At 39.8% G+C, this 17,593-nt stretch overlaps 2 protein-coding genes across 2 annotated transcripts; both read right to left on the bottom strand.

Moving 5' to 3' along the window:
• Nucleotides 1-2,391: 2,391 nt before the first annotated feature.
• LOC109805169 (Protein prenylyltransferase superfamily protein) lies at nucleotides 2,392-3,613 on the bottom strand. Its single transcript, XM_083068880.1, has one exon. It carries the CDS (start codon nucleotides 3,511-3,513, stop codon nucleotides 2,668-2,670), a length of 846 nt encoding a protein of 281 aa, XP_082925006.1. The 5' UTR covers nucleotides 3,514-3,613; the 3' UTR covers nucleotides 2,392-2,667.
• A 10,968-nt stretch (nucleotides 3,614-14,581) lies between these two features.
• LOC145955168 (uncharacterized) lies at nucleotides 14,582-16,006 on the bottom strand. Its single transcript, XM_083069877.1, has 3 exons — nucleotides 15,409-16,006; nucleotides 14,990-15,315; nucleotides 14,582-14,935 (listed from the first exon to the last, which is right to left on the bottom strand). Exons 1-3 carry the CDS (start codon nucleotides 16,004-16,006, stop codon nucleotides 14,582-14,584), a joined length of 1,278 nt encoding a protein of 425 aa, XP_082926003.1.
• Nucleotides 16,007-17,593: the final 1,587 nt, after the last annotated feature.

The following is a 17,593-nucleotide window of genomic DNA, read 5'->3' as shown; positions in this document are numbered from 1 at the left end:
AAATGAAGAACTGTCTGGTTGAATCCTTTTGTAGTAATGTAGGACTCCCTTGAGCGTGTTTCATTGTAGTTAAGATAAGATGATGAGATCTTAAAAAAAAAAAAAAAAAAAACTAACAAGAAATTGCTTTAGTGTTTTTAAATCACATCACAACAATATCTATTTTAAAATTTATATTCATCACAATATTAACTTAAACTACTAGGATTTGTTTAGTAGTGGAAGAATTAAGATAGTATACATGAGGTTTTAAGTTTAAATTTTATTGTATTTTCTAGGATTACTCATTAAAAAATCACTATATTAATTTTGATAGAATAAATTTAAGTCATCCATTTTAAATGTGATTTTTTAATTAATCAACATCATCAAATGATCACATGACTTTTTTATTTATTATTGAGTACATAATATTTTAATTATAATTTTCAAACATTTTATTAAAACTTAATTGGTCCTGTTTTAAAGTTTTTTTTTTGTATAAATAGTTTGAAAACTATTGTATTAAAATAAATAGTAGTTTTGTATATTGTTTTTAAAATTAAATAACTCTTAAATTTAATTTATATTCTTTCTTTTCAATCAAAAGTATTTATATTTATTTTTCTTTCTTTTTGTATTAAACACTTTCACTTTCTATATTATTTTTTTTCTCTCTACCAAACACTCCTTAAAATATCTTTACAGTATTAATGCATGTTTTCCAATACTGTTGAACCCTAGAGTTGTGCCTCATGTAAACGTGAAGTATATATGCTGCATGCAAAATCACATTTGTACGTGTGGGAAAATTAGGCCATTTTAAGTCAAGTTTCATTCTTTGATTTTGTAAAAAAATAAAAATAGTGCAACTTGTAAGTTGTAAGTGGTGAGGAGAATTATTTATGAAAGTAACGAAAAAAGTGAGATGCTTTTATATGAAAACAAAAAGACATGGTATTTCCATTAAACTTGAAAGTCCCCACTGCCACTCCCAAAAGCTTTGTTGGATTCCACGGAAAAAGGAGAAACGGAAATCAACCCAATATTTCGTTTTTTCTATGCTTCGACTGCTCCAACAAGGATGGAAACAATGGATATAAAACACAAAAATATTCTTATTTATATACATCCCATTCTTTATATTCACCAAAAAAAAAAAATTGTTTATATCTTTTAATACATATTTTATTCTTTTTTTACACAATTAAACAAGAAAAAAAAACTATACTTTTTTTTTTTCATCAAACTTAAAATTAGTCTTTATAATTATTTTTCCTTTCTTTTCTATCTTTTTTTCCTTTGTCATAACCTCGCTGGTATAATTTTTTTTAAATACGTACAAATACCCTCTTCTATTGCTAATTCTACTTGAGTGAAGGAAAATTAATATGAACAAAGCTCTTCCATCTTATTATTTAACGTTAAACTTAAAATTACAAATAAAGCTAAATAATTTCAAACCAATTGATTTTGTAGTACTTTTATAATCTTATTGTTTCAAGAATTGCAATAATAATTTAAAGGCTAAATTGACGTATAATAATAATAATAATAATAATAATAATAATAATAATAATAATAATAATTTTAAAATTCTTGTTATAATTATATATATAAATTAAAATTTTAAATATATTTTTAGACATTTAAATTTAAAATAATTTAATTTTAAATTTTTTAAATTTATAATTAATCTTTTCAATCTTATAATTTCTAAAAATTTATTTTAATTCATAATTACTAATAACACATATAAAAATAACAAATTAAAATAATTATGTTATGTTTTTACCAATAGATATTATTATGATGACAATATATCACAAATTCTTTAAAAAATTTAAATTTAAAGGCTAAAACCAAATTATAAAAAATTAAAAGGATTAAAAAAAATAATTTTAAATGAAAAAAAAATAAATAAATTTATCTTAATTTTAAAAGGAGAAAAAATATATTTAAACTTAGATTTAATAATCGAGGATATATAAAACATGTTTTTCATTACTTGGAAGGCCATTTTCTCTTTCTTCTCCTTTTTTATTTAATTTTTATTAGTGGGAATCTAATCTTTCTTTTTCTTCTCCTTTGAAGAAACAAGTATATTTTCTTTTCCATTCCTTTTCTTCAACCAAACCAAAAGTTATCTCCATCCTTCCTCTGATTCAAACTCCCAGAAAGTCACCAACTCACCACAACCAAGATTAATAACTTGATAAATATTAGAGACTGTTCTGCAACTCAAGCAATTTGGCTTATCAGAGATCCCTCGGGTCTTTCATCTCCCTTTCTCATACAAATTGTTGAGCTCATTCCTTCTACGGCCAAGACATTTCATGTAATCAATATCTTCCCACAAGCATTCTAGTTTTTGTAATTTCATTTGAGGCAGCAAAAACTAAAAGAGAGAGATAACACGATAAAATTCATAAAACAGTTGAATGCGTACCAAATTACATGATGTGAGAAAAGGCAAAGTAACCCTACTATTATTACTGGCATCACAATCATAATCCTTATTTCCGTATGATTCATTCTCACTAAAAATACAAACAAGTTTACAAAGCACAGCAAAAGCAAAAGAATTGAACTCACTTTACCCCACAAAATCAGCCCCAAAACCCTTTCCCAATCCACCCATATTCCAATTGCTGCAAATTTATTGTTTTTATGATAAATAAAAATTTATCAGCTCTCATCAGTGCTGAAGAGCTTCATCCTGGACAAAGGGGTTCTCAAATAACCATCCACCTCAAACTTCTTGGGACTCAACTCTCTGTATTTGGCAAACTGTTCCTTAGCCTCGTCGTTCCGATCAAGCAAACTATAAATCATACCTCTGCAGAAGTAAGGCCTGAAATCTTTAGGATCCTCTTTCGTCAAATCGTTATAAAACCCTAACGCTTCGTCAACATTCTTCTGCAGGAACAAAATCTGCGCCATGATCAGCCTCACGTCCCGAGCCTCCTTCGCCTTATTCTCCCCCTCCGCCGCGCGCAGCGCCTCCTCCAGCCGCCGCAGCGCCGCCTCGCCGTCGCCGGACCGGTCCATCAGGAGCGCGTTCTCGAACAGCGCCTCGAACGACAGCGGGCTCGCCGCCAGGATCTCCTCGTAGAGCGCGCGCGCGCCCTCGGCGTCGCCGCCCTCGCTCGCCAGGCGCGCCGCGAGGAACTTCCAGTCGGCAACCTCCGGCTGGGCGGCGATGAGGCGGCGGAGGATGGCGAGGGCCTCGTCGTCCTCCCCGAGCTCGAGCTTCTGCTGCAGCAGCGACTTGAGCGCGGCGGTGGCTTCGGCGTTGCTCTCGAGGAGGTCGGCGAGCGCGGCGGGGGCCTCGGGCGGCGGCGGAGGACAGGCGCGGGCGGGGAATTGGAGGGCGACGGCGGCGAATACGGCGGCGCCGGCGAGCGTTTTGAGGTTGGGGAATGAGAGGGGTTTGGAAGAGTGCGCTCTGACGGTGAAGCGAGAGGGTGGGATTCGAGTTGGAGTGAGAGTGGGCGTGAAGGAGAAGATGGAGGAAGCTGTGGAAGTGAACATGGTGAAATTAGGGTTTATGGAAAGTGTGCGTACTGCGATGGTGATGAAGAAGAAAGAGGGGTTGGTGAACTTTGCCTTGGGCCGTGTTTGGGGTTTAAACTTTAAACGTTTAAGGACTTTCGGTTTTTTTTTTTAAATTAAAAAATTTATTTTATGTTAAAACCAAAACACATGTATACTATTAAAATTAAAATTAAAACACATCACCCATGTATAGTAAAACAACAATGTTTCTAAAATCGAAACAAATCTCGAGGGTAAATCAAAAACACGTTTGAGTCTCCAAACTGTATACAGTGAGATCTTTGGTTTTGTCGGAATGGAAACTGCTTTGAATTTCAATGTTTTCGTATCTGTTTTTGTTCTCATATTTCATATTCATCCCCTCGTGTTCATATTTGATGGGCATAGAAATTATCTTCCGTCTGTGTCGAGAACGAAGAATATCTTTATTTGTTTTGTAATCATTTAAAAATTAATTAATTTTTTTTTATTAAAAAAAACTAAACGTAAAATAATAATTAGAAAATTATATTAATTAAATTTTATTTAATATAAATTTAAAATAAAGTAAAAAATTAAAATTTTCAGCAACATTTTTAAAAAAAATTATTTTAGGAACTAGAGGTTTTTTTTTATTTTTTTTTTTTACAGTTTTACCTCAAATTTTGAATTGTCAAAAAAAAAATATATCAGTCAGTGGTAGGTGGGAATGGAATCGACTTGTTTTTATTGAGAATTCCTAACTAACACAGATTTTAATGTATCATATCTTACTTTCGTTTTATGTATAAAATTGTTTTAATTAATTTAAGAATTAAGAAAATTGACTTATAAAAATGGGAAAAAAAAATAATATGTATCGACAATGTAAAGTTTTTTTTTTTACTATTATAATAATATAAGATAAGTTTATTAACTTTAATAGTAATTATTTTAAATATTACACCAAAATTGATTTTTGATTATTTGATGGTTTAAATATTGTACAATAATAATGTATATTTATTAAAATTGATTAATTTAGTTAATAATAAAATTGTTAACAATTTTATTATTTTTAAAGTAATCTTTTAAAATTATTCAACACTTGTTATTTTATTCTTTTCGCTTAATTAATTTTTATGTGCTTGTTATTTTATTCTTTTCCCTTAATTGTTTTTTATTTAATTAATGTGTGTTGGTTATCTTTACTTTAATCAAATTATTATGACGGTAACATGACTTAAAGTTTTAAACTTAATAATTATGTACAACTCTCATCATCAAGGTTGATCGTAGTGGTTTACATTTGTTTTTTATTTAACTACAAAAAATATAAAATAATGAAGAGTACTTTGGTCAAAAAATTAATCGATACAAGAAACACTTCAATCATTAATTTTTAATTCAACTATAATCTTATAAAAGGGGAGTAATTCTTCACAATTTTCTTAGAAGTGTATTTTAATATTACTTACAAATTTATTATGAGATTGTCTATCTTGGAACTATATATTTATGAGAATGTAAGATTAAATCATCATAATGTGTGTCTTTATATGTCATTATATGTTAATAAATTTGGTTGGTAAGCAAAGGAGAATTTACATGTGCAAAAATTCTCATCACATTGAGTGTGTTTTCATGGTATCTACATGACTCAAATTAGGGACTCTTTAATTAGTCATGTCGAATATGAGTTGAATGGCATCGGAAATATCTCTAACTTAATCACTTCAAACGTAATTTGAATGACGTCATGCATGATGAGAGGAATGTCTTTGACTTGTTGATGTCGGGCCCTACTTGAGAAGTGACAAGTGTAATCAAGACAAATGCCAGTTTAGTGACATCATACATGAGTCAGGCAAAGATTCTTTGCTTGAGTAAGGTTAGGCGTTGATTTTGCCACACCAAGCATGAGAGACTAAGAAGCTTTCTGTCTCATCCATACTCCAAACAAATGGATAGGTGTAAGCATGAGTGAGACAGAAAAGTTCTATGTCTCAATAGCGTCGGGCATGCAGGTGGCATTGGACATTAGTTAATTTATAAAATGTGATGTTTTAAGTTGCTTAATAGTTGAAGAATGATGTAAGGTTGTATGATATTTTATAGTTGATTAAGTTGTTAGGCATGTGGTGAAGATATATGTCTTGATTGAGATACATAAAAAAAAACTAGAGGATAGTAAAAGTTATTTTAAAAATTAAAATATTTCATTGTGTGGATATAAGTTATGGTGCTCTGAGAGCCTAAGTTAAGAATCCTTCAATAAATGAGTTGGTTTTTGAATGGGTAGTTGTTTTAAGTTATCTCCTTTAGGTTTTATGTGGAAGATGTATGGGTCAAGTTGAACCATACATGTATTAAGTGACTAATTGAGTAAAGTATGAAGTCAAGGAATAAAATCCTTAACCGATTACTAGACGGGTGCCTAATACTTTAAAGGTAGTCGATGAGCTAATAATCTCATAGAAAATTCAGTTTATGCATGCTAATGTTATATTATACTCACACCCAAGTTGTTATACCCTGGTAGTAGTACTAAAATTTCCTAATTTAAGTAGTAAACCTGATAAATCAATTTAACTTGTATATTTGACACTTTGAGAGATTTAAAGTTGTCTTTACTTGACATGGTTGGGATAAGTCAGATATTATGGTTCGATAAGGTTTAGCTACTTAAACTGCTCACATTTATTGTATGTGATCTTTATAACTGATGTGTGATGACACATTACTTGTTTATTGGTTTTCATGTTGAGAATGTTGGTTGGTTAAAGTTGTTAAGTCATGTTGTATAGTAAGATGTATGTGTTGCAATTGGTAATAAGTTGAACATGTGTTGTAAGATAATTTGTTGTTGTTCAAGTTATTTATGTTGTCGTTCTATGTTGAATTTTTTCACAAACTTATCCTTTCTTTTTCTTGTGATTAAAACTGCAATGATCATATATAATATAAGAGCAAGACATGGTTAACAAGATGACTTGGTTAGCTAGTGGAGGGTCATGCTAGTGATGACCTGAGTATGGTAATGCTACTTTGATACGACATATTTGTTGTATATACGCTTGACTAATGATTAAGGATTTTTATGCACAATTATGTAGTTTATGTAGATGATATATGTGTACATGGTGTATATATAATCCTATAAATGGATTTTGTACCTGTCAAAAGGATATACCAATAATCTTCTCGTAATCTGAGGGCCGAATGAGTGCTCCGATCCAATGCGAGTGGAGGGGTTGGTACCTGCAAAAGGCACTCCAACGCTCAAGTCAGGACAAGCACGAATATCTAGGATAATTAATGAACAGTGACATTACCTTTTGACCTGAGCTATTTATACTGACATTTATGGGCCCTGGACCCCATGGGCCCTGCAACGTATTTACCATATTAGGTAATACACCTTAATCAGCTAATTAACCCCTAATCATGGATTAAGGGCCATGAGTGATGATGGGCCGATCTAGGTGGCCGAACGCCACTCGGCCACCTGGTTCTGCCATTCGACGGCCGACAGGGTGGTGGCCGAACGCCCTTACCCGTACACTGCCCCCCATCCTTGAAGGAAGATGAGGCTTTCTTTAAGGGTAAAATGGAGACGGTTGTTAAGGTAAGGTGAACGGGTGCGCATTTGTAACCGTTGGATCTCGGAGATCAAACGGTTACATTTTTTAAAACCTTGAATTTTCTCGCCTCTTTTTGAGCTTATAAATAAGGTGAGTGGTAGGGCCATTTGCACGTACTGCTCTCAACCGAATTGTGGTAGCCGAAGGTCTTAGAAGCCGATCCGACGAACGATTGCGTTCCTGCGAAGAAACTGGTAAGTTTTTATCGCCATGGTTAATACTACTTTAAGCTCTTCGGCCAGCGGCTCTCGGTCGTCGTCGTCCGAGGAGTCCTTGTCCAGAGACTCAAGTCGTCCCAGCACGGTTCAGTCCCCTGTTGATGCCGAAAGGCCAAATGATGGTGTTTCTGCTTCGGAAGAGACTTCTACTAGTGGGAGTGAAGAAGTTCAGGAAAAGACAAAATGTGTATCGAATCGGCAGCGATACGGTCCATCCGAGGTGCCTGGATACGAGTGGGTGAATGGGGAGGTAATCTCCTACTACTCGCGATACAGAGACACGGATATGATCACTAACCTACTGGACTATACCAACTGCCTGAACTTTGACGCTACTGAGAATCCTTATCCGGTTAGAGTTCGGTCATGCCGAAACAATGCTTCTCCGAATCTCGACATGCTCTGTCTTGATCAAAGTGGTGCGAAGATGGAGTCGTTCTACATGTACGATTGCCTCCTTCGGGATCTCAAGGTAAAGCTGTCGTTTGATGAGTTTACTATGGAGGTGTTGAGGGTGTTGAACGTTGCCCCTACCCAACTGCACCCGAATAGTTGGGCACAGTTGCAAGGTTTCAAACACCTGTGTAAGTGTCTTCACATTAAGCCCTCTCCATTCCTCTTTTTGTATTTCTACTCATCCCGGACTTCTATATTGGCGAAGTGGCATTCCTTAAGCCGAGTGAGCGATCGACTACTACTGGATAGTTTCACTTCATCATATAAAAACTTCAAGGCCAGATTTTTTCGAGTGACTATCAGGCCAAATGGACGACGCTTTTTCTTTGACAAGGACGAGAAGCCTCTATTTCCACTGTACTGGACTCGTACCCCTCAGCCTTACGAAGTAGTGCCGAAGAAGATGCTGACGACCGAAGAGCGTACGAATCTAAAGTTATTACTTCGTCTTCCTCGGTGCTTGTCGACTAGGTCTTTAATTAACTTGGTTGAATCTTCTCGTTGGTGGAATGACCTGATAGGTATGCTATCTGTCCTATTTCAACTGTAAGCTTAATTCCTATTAATGTTTACCTAACCCTTTTTGCAGGAATCATGGTTACCAGTGGTGCCGACGAGCTGAACATTCGCAACCTACTTGCTGCTCGGGTGAAGCAAGTCCAACAATCTGGGGGGGTAGGTACTTCGGCTGTTGCGCGCTCCCCCCGGCCCGATAATGATGACCGATTGCCTCCTCCTCCTGAACACAAAAAAAAGAAAGGAAAGAAGGGGAAAGAAGCCAATCGGGAACACACAAAAAGAAAGAGCTCCGATGAACGACAAGAACAGGCCAAGAAGGCCAAATTAGTGCCCGAGGCATCACCTAATCGGACTGTGATTGTGGTGCCACCTCAGCTGATGTCTCGGGCGTTTCTTAGCAATGATGCATCGGTCGAGACAGTGATTCGGTCTGACATGGTGTCTCTATTTGGGTAGGAGTTCTTGGCTACTCTGGACGTAAGAGCCAAGTGGAGGCTTTTCTGCAAGGTGCAAACTCGCTCATTGGCCCTGGCTCATCACCTAGCCATGGAGCTTATCGGCGAGGTAATGAATCTGAAGCAAAGTCTGGAGGGGGTCGAGAGGACTGCAGCCGAAGCAATTGCGGTTAATGAAGAAATAACGGCCAAAAATCGGGGTCTAGCGGCCGAGTTGGATGTTGTTCGGCGAGACAACGATACTCTTCTTCTAGACCTTCAAAAGGTAGCTAATGAAGAGCGTCGCCAACTGGAGGAAGCTCAGGCTGCGTATAACAGCCTTAAGGAGCAGGTGAAAGAGAAAATTGTTGCTCAACATGAAGCCAGTTTTAAACACGCTGTTCGGCAGGCCAAGCACTTCGGTCAATTTGAAGAAGGCTTCGAGTTTGATATGACCCAAGATTTTTATCAAGGGTCGTTGATTTCTTTTGTTGATATGCCTGAGGGGGCCGATCCTGATGACGCTGAACCGACTGTTGCCCCCCAAGCAGAAGATGACACTAAAACTTCTTCTGAGGAAAACACCGTTGACGAGGAGAACCCAGGACCCGAGAATGAGGCCGAGGGAAATCCCGAAACTGTCATTCAAACCGATCCAACCCGAACTCCCGAGGAGTAGCCTAGTTTTTTATAATTCTTATGTAACCTTTAACTTTTTGCTTGAATAGATGTAGATCAGGGGCCGATAGAGCCTCCCACTTTGGAATGAAATGATATTATCCCTTTTGTTGACTTCTGTTGTCTTTAATAAGTCTTCATTCCAAGTACTTATCCAATTTGTACGTAAGACTCAAGTAATGAATGGTCGAATCAATATTTTTTCTTGTAACATGAAAACCACTTGCATTCTTAAGCAAGACCGAGTGGATTCACTCGGAATCGAATTTCATTCTGAGGAAGACCGAGTGGATGCACTCGGAGTTGTGCTTATTTCTGAGCAAGACCGAGTGGATTTATTCAGGATTGCATTTCTTGGTGAGCAAGATCAAGTGGATTCACTCAGAATTGCGTTTCTTATGAGAAAGACGGAGTGGATTCATTCGGATTTGCGCTTCTTTCTACGCAAGGCCGAGTTGATTCACTTGGAATTGCGTTTCTTTCTGAGCAAGGCCGAGTGGACTCATTCGGATATGCGTTTCTTTCTACGCAAGGCCGAGTTGATTCACTCAGAATTGCGCTTCTTTCTACGCAAGGCCGAGTGGATTCACTCAGAATTGCATTTCTTTCTGAGCAAGGCCGAGTGGATTCATTTGGACTTGGGTTTCTTTCTGAGCAAGGCCGAATGGATTCACTCGGAATTGCATTTCTTTCTGAGCGAGGCCGAGTTGATTCATTCGGATTTGCGCTTCTTTCTACACAAGGCCGAGTTGATTCATTCGGAATTGCATTTCTTTCTGAGCGAGGCCGAGTTGATTCATTCGGATTTGCGCTTCTTTCTATGCAAGGCCGAGTGGATTCACTCGGAATTGCGTTTCTTTCTGAGCAAGGCCGAGTGGATTCATTTGGACTTGCGTTTCTTTCTGAGCAAGGCCGAATGGATTCACTCGGAATTGCATTTCTTTCTGAGCGAGGCCGAGTTGATTCATTTGGATTTGCGCTTCTTTCTACGCAAGGCCGAGTGGATTCACTCGGAATTGCGTTTCTTTCTGAGCAAGGTCGAGTGGATTCATTTGGACTTGCGTTTCTTTCTGAGCAAGGCCGAATGGATTCACTCGGAATTGCATTTCTTTCTGAGCGAGGCCGAGTTGATTCATTTGGATTTGCGCTTCTTTCTATGCAAGGTCGAGTTGATTCACTTGGAATTGCGTTTCTTTTTGAGCAAGGCCGAGTGGACTCATTCAGACTTGCGTTTCTTTCTACGCAAGGCCGAGTTGATTCACTTGGAATTGCGTTTCTTTCTGAGCAAGGTCGAGTGGACTCATTCGGACTTGCGTTTCTTGTGAGAAAGACCGAGTGGATTCATTCGGATTTGCGCTTCTTACTGAGCAAGACCAAATGGATTCACTCGGATTTGCGCTTCTTTTTGCGTGATATTCCGAAGGCGCATCCTTGGCCAAGTTGATCAACTCGGGAGGGAAGCCTCTTTGAGTGATTTTTCGAAGGCGCATCCTTGGCCGAGTTGATCAACTCGGTAGGGAAGCCTTTTTGATCGATTTTCCGAAGGTGCATCCTTAGCCGAGTTGATCAACTCGGGAAGGAAGCCTTTTTAAGTGTTTTTTCGAAGGCGCATCCTTGGCCGAGTTGATCAACTCGGGAGGGAAGCCTTTTTGAGTGATTTTTCGAAGGCGCATCCTTGGCCGAGTTGATCAACTCGGGAGGGAAGCCTTTTTGAGTGATTTTTCGAAGGCGCATCCTTGGCCGAGTTGATCAACTCGGGAGGGAAGCCTTTTTGATCGATTTGATTTTAAAGTAAGACTAATAATGAAAGGGAATAATTGAACTGTATTTCATTGATATGTGCCATTAAAAACCTTGTCGGCCAAAACCCCTTTTCATTTTTTATTAGGGGAGAAAAGACCGATCAAGGAAAAGAGTGCACTCTTGTGATTACATTGTTTGCCATCATATTACAAAAGCTAACTATAGTATGTTTTCAAATGCGACGCATTCCATGTCCTTGGGATGACTTTGCCCGAGAGTTCTTCAAGCTTATATGCACCGTTGTCAAGGCTGTGTCGGATCCGAAATGGACCATCCCAATTTGCTGCCAATTTGCCTTCTCGTGGATTACGTCTTGCCGTTCCTTGAACTCTCCACACCAAATCTCCTTCCTTGAAGCTTCTCTTGGTGAGATTAGAACTGAATCGCCTGATCATTCGCTGTTTACAAGCTTCAGCTATTATCTGGGCCTTGGTGCGTACTTCGTCAATCATGTCGACTTCGGCTCGGAGTGATGCATCATTAGTAACCTCATCAAAATGTTGCCGCCGAAAGAATGGTTCCCCAACTTCGACAGGGATCATGGCGTCAGTGCCATATGTTAACCGAAAGGGTGTCTCCTTAGTTGTGGATTACGACGTACACCGATAAGCCCACAAGACTTCTAACAACTCTTCGGCCCAAGCTCCCTTGGCTTCTCCCAATCGCTTTTTTAATTCGGTGAGGATCACTTTATTAGCCGCTTCGGCTTGACCATTAGATTGCGAATGCTCTACTGATGTAAACCTGTGTTTGATGCCGAGATCTTGAATAAATCGATTGAGTTTCTGATCAGTGAATTGCAACCCATTGTCAGTTACAATGGCATGTGGAATGCCAAAGCGAGTAACAATGTTCTTCCATAAAAACTTTTGGACATTGGCAGCTGTGATGTTGGCCAACGGCTCGGCCTCGACCCATTTCGTGAAGTAGTTTACAGCTACCAATAAAAACTTGCATTGGCCCTTAGCAATTGGGAATGGTCCGAGGATATCCATGCCCCACATTGCAAATGGCCAAGGTGAGCTAATACCATGTAACTCTTCGGCTGAAGCATGAATAAGGTTGTCGTGCCGTTGGCATGACACACAACGCTTAACAAATTTTACGCAGTCATCCTTGAGGGTTGGCCAATAATACCCCGCCCGAAGCACCTTGGTGGCTAGGGTTCGTCCACCCGAGTGGAAACCGCATATTCCTTCATGAATCTCTCTCAAGACATACTCCGCCTGCTCCGCATCAATACATTTCAACAGCGGGACTGAAAACCCTCTGTGGTATAACTCTCCTCCAACAATTGAATACTTGACTGCCTGTGTTCGGAGCTTTTTGGCGGCAGATGGGTCGGATGGCACTTTTCCATTTTCAAGGTAATTTGTTATATCGGTGATCCATGTTCGAGTGGGCTCCCCAATCGTCATGCATTCGGTAGTTACCACACTCGAAGTTGCAAGGTCAAGGTGAAGTGTGGTTCGCAACTGTCCAGGTTTCCGAGTACTGCTTGCTAACCGAGCCAACTGATCAGGCCTTTCGTTGTGTTCTCTCAGTGTGTGCCTGACTTGGACTTCATCAAAAGTACTACGCATTCTCTGAAATAAATGATAGTATTTCAACAAGCTGGAATCTTTAACCTGGAAGTTGTCATTTACCTGCTCTGCTATGACATTTGAATCGGTCCAGCATACCAATCGTTTGGCCCCGATCTCTTGTGCTAGTCTTAAACCTGCCAACAATGCTTCGTACTCGGCTTGGTTATTTGACGCTTTGAACGCAAATCGTAAAGATTGCTGAAGATTCACCCTCGTTGGTCCCTCGAGGATTATACCTGTTCCACTGCCTTGATTGTTTGAAGAGCCATCTACGTGCATTGTCCACAAATCGCTCAGGAAATGACCTTTCGGTTGTAACTCATTAACAAAATCCGCCAAGTATTGGGATTTGATCGGCCCTCGTGGCTTAAAACTAATGTCGAACTCTGATAGCTCAATAGACCAAGCCATCATCCTTCCTGCTAATTCTGGTTTACGCAACACCTTGGCTATTGGGCAGTCAGTTCGAATGACGACATGGTGACTCTGAAAATACTGCCTGAGGCGCCGAGCGGTGTGGACGAGCCCGAGTGCCACCTTTTCCAGAAGCTGATACCTTGTCTCGGCCTCCTGTAACATGCGACTGATGAAGTAGATGGGTTGTTGCCCCTCTCTTTCTTGAACTAGAACGACACTAATTGCATCATTTGATACGCACAAATAAACCACGATTGGTACCTCGGGATCGGGTTTGGAAAGTATAGGTGGTGAGCCGAGACGTTCCTTTAAAGTCCGAAAAGCCTCCTCACATCCGATAGACCATTCGAATTTTTTCACTTTCCTTAGCAATCCAACAATAGGTTTTGTTATCTCGGCCAAACATGGAAGGAATCGTGACAAAGTTGTGAGCCGTCCTGCTAGCTTTTGAACTTCTTTGAGGTTCCGAGGGCTCACCATGTTGATGATTGCCATGCATTTATCAGGATTGGCTTCAATGCCTCTTGCCGACAGCATAAAGCCGAGGAACTTTCCCCCTGCACACCAAATACGCACTTTTCCGGGTTAAGTCTCATATCATATTTGCGTAACTGTTGGAACACCTCCGAAAGGTCAATTACGTGTTGCACAAGGTCTCTGGATTTGACAACCATATCGTCCACATACACCTCCATATTCCTGCCGAGTTGGTGTCGAAAAACTTTATTCATCAATCTTTGATAAGTTGCACCTACATTTTTCAACCCGAAAGGCATTACCTGGTAACAGTAATTGGCCGAGTCAGTTATGAAAGCTGTCTTTTCTTCGTCGCGTGGGTGCATGGGGATTTGATTATACCCCGAATAAGCGTCGAGAAAGGTGAGGACTCTGTGGCCGGAGGCACCATCGACTAGCCGATCTATATTCGGGAGTGGGTAAGCATCTTTGGGGCATGCTTTATTGAGATTAGTGTAATCAGTACACATTCTCCATTTTCCGTTCGGCTTTTTCACCATTACCATATTTGCCAACCAAGTGGTGTAGTGAACTTCCCGAATGAACCCGGCTGCAAGCAATTTGGCTACCTCTAATTCGACTGGAAGCTTCCGTTCCGTTCCCATCTTCCTTTTACGTTGGGCAATCGGTCTTGCCTCGGCACAAATTGACAACTTATGACACATGACATTGGGGTCTATGCCAAGCATGTTCGAAGGTGTCCATGCAAAAAGGTCTTTGTTTTTCATTATCACTTGGCATAGGATGGAACGATTTTCTTCAGATATATCGACACCAATGTATGTAACCTGACCTGGGTGTAACCCGATTTGTAGCTACCTTTTTGATTCAACTGGTTCTACACGCTCTTCGTCGTTCATTCTCGGGTCAAGATCCCAAACCGACTCTTCAACCAGATGAGCCGAAGGGTTAACAACATGAACCCTCTTGGATTTTGACTTCCTTGCTTCCATGGGTGCAACTCGCAAACTAGCAAAGTAGCACTCTCGGGCAGCCTTCAGATCGGCATGTACCGTGATGATCTTCCCCTTATCGGATGAAAACTTCATCGCCAGATGCGGTGTTGAGACAATTGCCCCTAGTGTGTTCAATGAAGGTCGACCGAGGAGGATGTTATAAGAGGTGTTAGCATCGACCACGATATATTTTATTTGAATTTCCCTGCTTTCCTGTTCATCAAAACAAAAGCGAGTGAAAAGTTTAATATATCCTTTGGTGCTTACCCTTTCTCCTGCAAAACCAACTAGCGGGTCGTCATAAGGGATTAATTCTTTCTCGGAGATACCCAATTGCTTAAAGGTATTCCAATACAAAATATCTGTCGAACTGCCTTGATCCACCAGCGTTTTCTTGACTATACAATTGTGAATGTCCACGCTGATCACCATTGGATCATCTTGCACAGGATCAATGCCTTGAAAATCAGCATCAGTGAAAGTTATTATTGGCAATCGCCAGGAAGGTTGCTTCTCTACAGTATTGACCGATCGAATAACTCTAAGGTGTCTCTTTCGGGCTGAAGATGTTGAACCCCCACCCGCAAATCCTCCTGCGATTGTATTAATGACCCTTCGATGTGAAGGTGTCGAATCATCCTTCCTTTCTTGCGACCTGCTTCGCTGACGCTAAGGTCTATCAGAACGATCCTGCCTATGCCGATCATTGTGTCGATACTGGTACAAAGAGCGAGGACGAGATGATTCTGGCCGATCCACAAAATTATGCAACTTGCCCTGTTTAATTAAATCCTCAATTTTATCTTTTAAGGCAGCACATTCTTCAGTTGAGTGTCTGCGATTGCGGTGATACCTACAGGCTTTGCTGGTATCAGCACGTGGTGGAGTGGAAGCTCTCTTTGGAACCGCCAACACTTCTGCTACCAAGGCTTGTTCAAGGACCACAGCCTGGCTTGCATTAAGAGGAGTATAATGGGAGTACTTGGGACCTCGCACGGGTCGGTCCCGAAGAGCTATCTCCTTGCCTTGCCCCCTGTATGTCTGTTCTACTGGTTTCTCGGGCTTAGCCGACTGTTTGGCTCGGGCTTGATTTCGAAATTCTGCCAATTCTTCCATCTGCATGTATTTATTGGCCCTCCTTCGTAGGTCATTCATGTCCGAAAGAGGCTTCTTGCAAATGCTGTTGACAAATGGTCCCGGCTTCAATGCCGTTGTAAGATGGTGTAGTGCCACAGCTGGGTTAAGGTCTCTGATTTCCAAAGTTGCCTTATTAAACCGATCCATGAAAGTCCGGAGAGATTCTTTTTTGTCTTGGCGAAGGTTGACCAAAGATAGGGACGTCAGACTGTGAGGGCGACTTGTTGCGAACTGAATGGTGAACTAAGATGACAAAGTGTTGAAGGAATCGATGGAATTGGGAGGGAGCCGAGTAAACCAACTCAATGCCCTACCTTTGAGTGATGTGGGAAAAATCTGACACAAGGCAGCATCGTCAGTTGTGCTCAGTGTTACCTGCATCAAGAAAACATCAAGATGTTCGTCAAGATCAGTGGTTCCATCATATTTATCAATAGGCAAAGATTTCCAGGTATCCATCAGCGGGAGTTGCATGATAGTAGGAGTGAAGGGGTGGCGATGCGTTCCAATGGTTGCCAAGTCTGTTGGCCTGCCAACCATTGGTTGGGCTGTGGGTAACTTTTCAGGTGCCACCGAGGCATGAGAGACCGAGGTATGGATTGTATGGGATTGATACGACCCTTGAGTTTGTGCATTTGTGGCCTGAGTAGGTTTCCATGAGGTATCTTGCTTCCTTAGCATCTCATTCTCAGCTCTCAAGGCCGAAAGCTCTCTAGCATCTTTTTGTCGTTGTTGTTTCATAGCCTCCATTTCTTGTTTCAACAAATGAACGGCTTCGGAAAGATCCGTCTCATCCACAACCTCCACATGTTCCTTTTCTTCCACCTGATGATCTTGCGTATTTGTTCTTCTAGTTATCGCCATTGTTATGCTCAGTTAACTTCTTACTGTCCTCGTTCGGCCCCACGGTGGGCGCCAAATGTACCTGTCAAAAGGATACACCAGTAATCTTCTCGTAATCTGAGGGCCGAACGAGTGCTCCGATCCAATGCGAGTGGAGGGGTTGGTACCTGCAAAAGGCACTCCAACGCTCAAGTCAGGACAAGCACAAATATCTAGGGTAATTAATGAACAGTGACGTTACCTTTTGACCTGAGCTATTTATACTGACATTTATGGGCCCTGGACCCCATGGGCCCTGCAACGTATTTACCGTATTAGGTAATACACCTTAATCAGCTAATTAACCCCTAATCATGGATTAAGGGCCATGAGTGATGATGGGCCGAACCAAGTGGCCGAACGTCACTCGACCACCTGGTTCTGCCATTCGGCGGCCGACAAGGTGGTGACCGAACGCTCTTACCCGTACAGATTTATATTTTTATCGTATACATGTAAAGATTGCATGAATGACCAAATAACTATTACATGAAAACCTTTGGATAGTTGACTATTGTTTAATATTTACCATTATGTAATATTGTATTATATAGTGTGACCTGTCAAATAATTATAATAACTAAAGATTAATTGAGATGAAATTAAAGTTTACTGTGCGTTTTATTTGTTTGAAAAGAAATAAAGTTTAGAGAATTTAAGTACTTTTTCTTAAATAATTAGTATAATTAATAAAAAGTGAGATGACATTAATTTGCACTTAAATGCTTTTTTTTAATTACATTTCAATAACTATCATTACGTATATATTAGATAAAGTTTAGAGAATTTAAGTAATTTTTTTTAAATAATTAGTATGACTAAAAAAAAGTAAGGTGGCATTAATTTGCACTT

The sequence above is a fragment of the Cajanus cajan genome, chromosome 2, assembly GCF_000230855.2.
Source record: "Cajanus cajan strain Asha chromosome 2, NIPB_CcT2T_4, whole genome shotgun sequence".
In the NCBI taxonomy this organism is placed as follows: domain Eukaryota; kingdom Viridiplantae; phylum Streptophyta; class Magnoliopsida; order Fabales; family Fabaceae; genus Cajanus; species Cajanus cajan.
The sequence above is the reverse complement of the archived record's forward strand: the minus strand, read 5'-3'. Positions and strand labels throughout refer to the sequence as shown.